At 42.9% G+C, this 4,372-nt stretch overlaps 1 protein-coding gene across 1 annotated transcript; it reads right to left on the reverse strand.

Annotated features, from left to right (window-relative positions):
• Window positions 1-1,154: 1,154 nt before the first annotated feature.
• On the reverse strand, window positions 1,155-2,500 carry LOC135701116 (long form salivary protein D7L1-like). The gene is made up of 5 exons (XM_065221821.1): window positions 2,447-2,500; window positions 2,164-2,382; window positions 1,872-2,099; window positions 1,617-1,814; window positions 1,155-1,555 (listed from the first exon to the last, which is right to left on the reverse strand). Exons 1-5 carry the CDS (start codon window positions 2,498-2,500, stop codon window positions 1,259-1,261), a joined length of 996 nt encoding a protein of 331 aa, XP_065077893.1. The 3' UTR covers window positions 1,155-1,258.
• Between the last annotated feature and the right edge of the window lie 1,872 nt (window positions 2,501-4,372).

Below are 4,372 nucleotides of genomic sequence, written 5' to 3' on the forward strand. Positions count from 1 at the left end.
ACACAAAAAGGAAAACCATTCAGCGCCGGTAAGGAACATTTCTTGAAATGCACGTGCTCGCAAGCATTGGAAATAGTTATGAAGGGCAAGAGGACATCCGAGATCAATAAAGTCGATCTTCAACAGCGCACATCTGCCTTCTAGAGGGATGATTTGCTTTTCACGGGATTGGCGCTATTGTACGGGTCTATTGTCGGTGGGTGATATATAAAATCAACAACCCCAGTAGGGATCGGTTTTTATTTTCAAACGAATATCGTGTTCGATGCAGCGGCCAGATCTTGTCAAGAAAAATCAAACCACTATTCAATCATATCTAAGGAATACGTTTCTCACACCACCGTAACCTCCAAACTTAATTACTAAAGCACGGATCATATCACCTTGCTACCGACTGGCCGACCAACAGAGTCTGACGAAACTCCAGAAGCCCGACTTCAACTCTATTGCTTAACACTAAATACAGCTCACACACCCACCTCACAGCACCACCTGCCCTAGTATTTAGACTAGACTATGGCGAGAGCTAAATGTACCGTTGACGCCCTCCATCGCCACCTTCTGCTTGTTCTGGTTTAATCGAAATCCGAACGACGACAGACGATTGAAAAACAATCGTCAGTCAACCACACGGCACCATCGATCACACCGAACATGAGGTCGGAACTCGGTAGTTCTTGACGGTAGCAACGATTGCAGGCGCTTCCCTTAGATCACCACACGCTGATTGTGCCTCTGCTTGGTTGTAGGCCCCCACCAAGCCAGCAGGCGAAGAGGGAAAAGTTTAATTATTAAATCGTGCGCTGTTTAATGTGCTACCATTTTTTTTCCGCTCTCAACTAGTAGATCTGGTGGAGAGGTTAAGGAAACCCACTGACGAAGGCTGGGTCGTGTTTGGTGAGTTATGAACGATTTCCAAATAGCGTTTAATGTGCGAAAAAGTTGTGGGCTTTGGTAACGGACGTGCTATGATGATTGATTGTTGAGTGAATTCTGTTCTTGGATCGAGCGAACTGGTAGTTATCTTTTTTTAAATCTAATCCTTTCGAATTGATGGTCTCACATACAGTAGTAGATCACTTGAATCGAAAAAGTGAATGTACCCAATAGATGGCAGACCGATTAGTCGAAGATTAACTGATTTCTTCATGAAAGTTTCAGCGGTAAATTTGAATATCAGATGGCTCTTCTTTTATTTACTAGATTTGGAACATTTTTTCCAAACTGGCATCCAGAAAATTCCTTGTAAATCTAATGTCTATGAACATTGCTTGTCATCAATTTTGTCCACCATTTTTCTTACCTCGCTTTTCTCATAAGGCTTCATACTACTTCTTAGCAGTGACATATAGTCTTGGGATCTAATTTCCCGGTAGTCAAATGCTTCTTTGAAATCATCCACCACTTTCGGATCATCCAGCAAACATTTGTAGTAATGAATTGCAATGGCCCCCGGATCGGTTTCCTTCAAGTTTCCTTTGCACTTTTGCAGGGTAGCTTTCATGGCATTTGGTTTCTTACCCACCAGCTGTAAATCTCTGACGATTTCTTCAGCCTAATTGAAAAGAAAGTATCAAATCAATCAAAGCGACATGCACCAATCGGATTTCACTTACATTCAGCTCATTCTTCTTGTTCAAATATCGCAGTCCTTTAAAAATGCACGCCATGTGGTTACTGAACTCCTTACCACTGCTTAGTTCATACTTCCTGATTTTGCATAATTCTTGCTTTCGTTTGGCACTACCAGCCGGATAGTTTATATTCTCACAGAACACAAATAGTGATTGACCTTTCTGTTTGATTGTATCACCCTGGAATGACAATTGTTCGAGTAAAATTTCCTAGTCTAATCAGAAGCACAGTAAAACCTTAGCTTTGTAGAACTTTTCCGCGGACGATCTATCGCCAAATAGAATGGCTTTGATTGTATCCAGGTACTTAGCGTGGACATCTTTGTATGCGTTGAACACAGCCGTACAGTTGAACGATTTTTGAAGTTTTATTAGATTGAACTCATCTGCGAGAGCTAACACCTTTTCTCGGTCAGCGGATTGGTATTGATGGTATGTCTCCCATTGTTGAACCACTCTGACGCCCTTTAGGATAGATCCACATCATTGCTTGGATTGAATGATTTTTCAAGTACCAAATTTATCATACCTTGAATTTCTTCTCGCCAAAGTCGTAAAATCCAATCTTCTCCAACATACACTTGGTGTAGCAGTGGGTGGCTTGGTCGTCCGATGGTTGCAATTTCCAGTTCATCCAATTTTCCAATGCCTTTTTGGGATCCTTAGCTTTTGGTGACCAGTCCTCCATACAGCGTGAGGCGATGAAGAGGACCTGCTCCGGATCTACTGCATCCCACAATGGGGTGGCCTAGAATTTCAAACACTCGTTTGTTGCATATATGAATTACATATATCTTGAATTAATTGTTCACCAGACTCACTGCTACAGCGAATATTGACAACAGAAGGAATCGGATTGAAGTCATGTTGCGAACTAAAGCTAGCGATTTCCATTTGATTTAATATAGCTTCATTTCATTCAAGGGATTGTTTATTATTAAATATAGGTTCAGTTGTTATAGTCAAATCAACAAATAGCAATGAGCAAATATTTTTTCAGTTTTACAATTCTCCTTTATGCAGTCTCAACCAATGGGTTGCAACTCACCGGTAGGTTACGGGCTGTCCTTAGATTGGTCACTGGTAGGATTGGAAGGCTTCTCAGATACATTTAACCACACTAGTAATTTATTGAAATCCTAATAAAATCCTGTGACCAAACACTCCCGGGTTACTAGCTCAGTAGCATGAAACCCCCGAACTATGTCGCAGGGCCGGCATATTACTGGGTATTCGGAGGGGCTACGCGGACAAAGTATGAAAACAAGAATATTCACATTTTCTATAACATTTATTGCCCTATTAAAGAGTGATACGGTCAAAATTTGGTCAAGGGAAAACGCGTGTAAATCGGTGAAATCGTTTATTTAAAAAATCAAATTAAATTTCTTTTTCAAGTTCAATTAGTATAAAATTCAGGAAAAATATTCAGTTAGGCTTCCGCTTTTCCAAATCCGAATTGCCGGGCCTTACGCTTGACCCTTGCCATCAGATTTTGTACAGCCACCTTGTCCACCTTCTTCGCCGCAGAAAGCCAGTTTGCCTTGAACTGCTGCTCAGCAGTTTTTTTGGTCTTCTTTAGGTTCCGCTTGACAATAGCCCAGTATTTCTCAATTGGGCGGAGCTCTGGCGTGTTGGGAGGGTTCTTGTCCTTGGGAACCACCTGCACGTTGTTGGCGGCGTACCACTCCATGGCCTTTTTACCGTAATGGCAAGATGCCAAATCCGGCCAAAACAGTACGGAACAACCGTGTTTCTTCAGGAAAGGCAGCAGACGTTTATTCAAACACTCTTTCACGTAAATTTCTTGGTTGACAGTCCCGGAAGCTATGAAAATGCTGCTTTTCAAGCCACAGGTACAGATGGCTTGCCAAACCAGATATTTCTTTGCGAACTTTGACCTTTCCCCTTCTTTTTGCCGTATAAAACTCCTGTCCCGGAAGCTGCTTGTAGTCGGCTTTGACGTAGGTTTCGTCGTCCATTACCACGCAGTCAAACTTCGTCAGCATCGTCGTGTACAGCCTCCGGGATCGCGCTTTGGCCGTCGTATTTTGTTTATCATCGCGATTTGGAGTCACTACCTTCTTGTAAGTCGATAGTCCGGCTCGTTTTTTGGCTCGATGCACGGTTGTAGACGATACACCCAGCTTATTTGCGGCATCTCGGAGAGAGAGGTTAGGGTTTCGCTTGAAACTACCGGCAACTCTCTTTGTCGTCTCAGCGGCTTCCGGTTTTCGATTTCCCCCCGATCCAGACTTCCTGGCTGTCGACAAACGTTCCCCAAACACTTTAATTACATTTGTAACGGTTGATTTGGCAACTTTTAGCGATTTTGCCAACTTTGCGTGCGAGTAGCTCGGATTTTCGCGATGCGCGAGCAAAATTTTGATACGCTGCTCTTCTTGCTTGGACGGCATTTTGACAACTGAAGAGTGAATTCCAAAATCAAAATAGGAGCAACATTCTACACACACACACCTTCAAAATAAGGGGTGTTCAGGTTTTTTAAATGCAAAATTGAAAGAAATACGTCAAGTTGATATTGACCAAATTTTGACCGTATCACCCTTTATGTGGCGTGTGGGTGTGGGTTTTCACAAATATGTGGCGTGTATGCGGGGGTTTAGAAAATTTAGTACTGTACTCACTGCTGCAGCAGGATCTCATACGGCGTCGCGACTCTAGCGTTGAACCACACGGCTGCTCCTGCACTACCGTGTGGCCGGAAACTTGCGGCG

This window comes from Ochlerotatus camptorhynchus, unplaced genomic scaffold (genome assembly GCF_037179485.1).
Source record: "Ochlerotatus camptorhynchus isolate MF236.1 unplaced genomic scaffold, CSIRO-AGI_Acam_v1.1 ptg000014l, whole genome shotgun sequence".
NCBI lineage: Eukaryota > Metazoa > Arthropoda > Insecta > Diptera > Culicidae > Ochlerotatus > Ochlerotatus camptorhynchus.

Excerpts from the sequence above, each read along its gene's own strand:
- LOC135701116 (XM_065221821.1), bottom strand. The coding sequence starts at position 2,500 with ATGACTTCAATCCGATTCCTTCTGTTGTCAATATTCGCTGTAGCAGTG. Across the intron at positions 2,100-2,163 it reads TTGGCGAGAAGAAATTCAAG|GGCGTCAGAGTGGTTCAACA; the intron begins GTATGATAAATT and ends TCTATCCTAAAG. Across the intron at positions 1,556-1,616 it reads ACAAGAAGAATGAGCTGAAT|GCTGAAGAAATCGTCAGAGA; the intron begins GTAAGTGAAATC and ends CTTTTCAATTAG.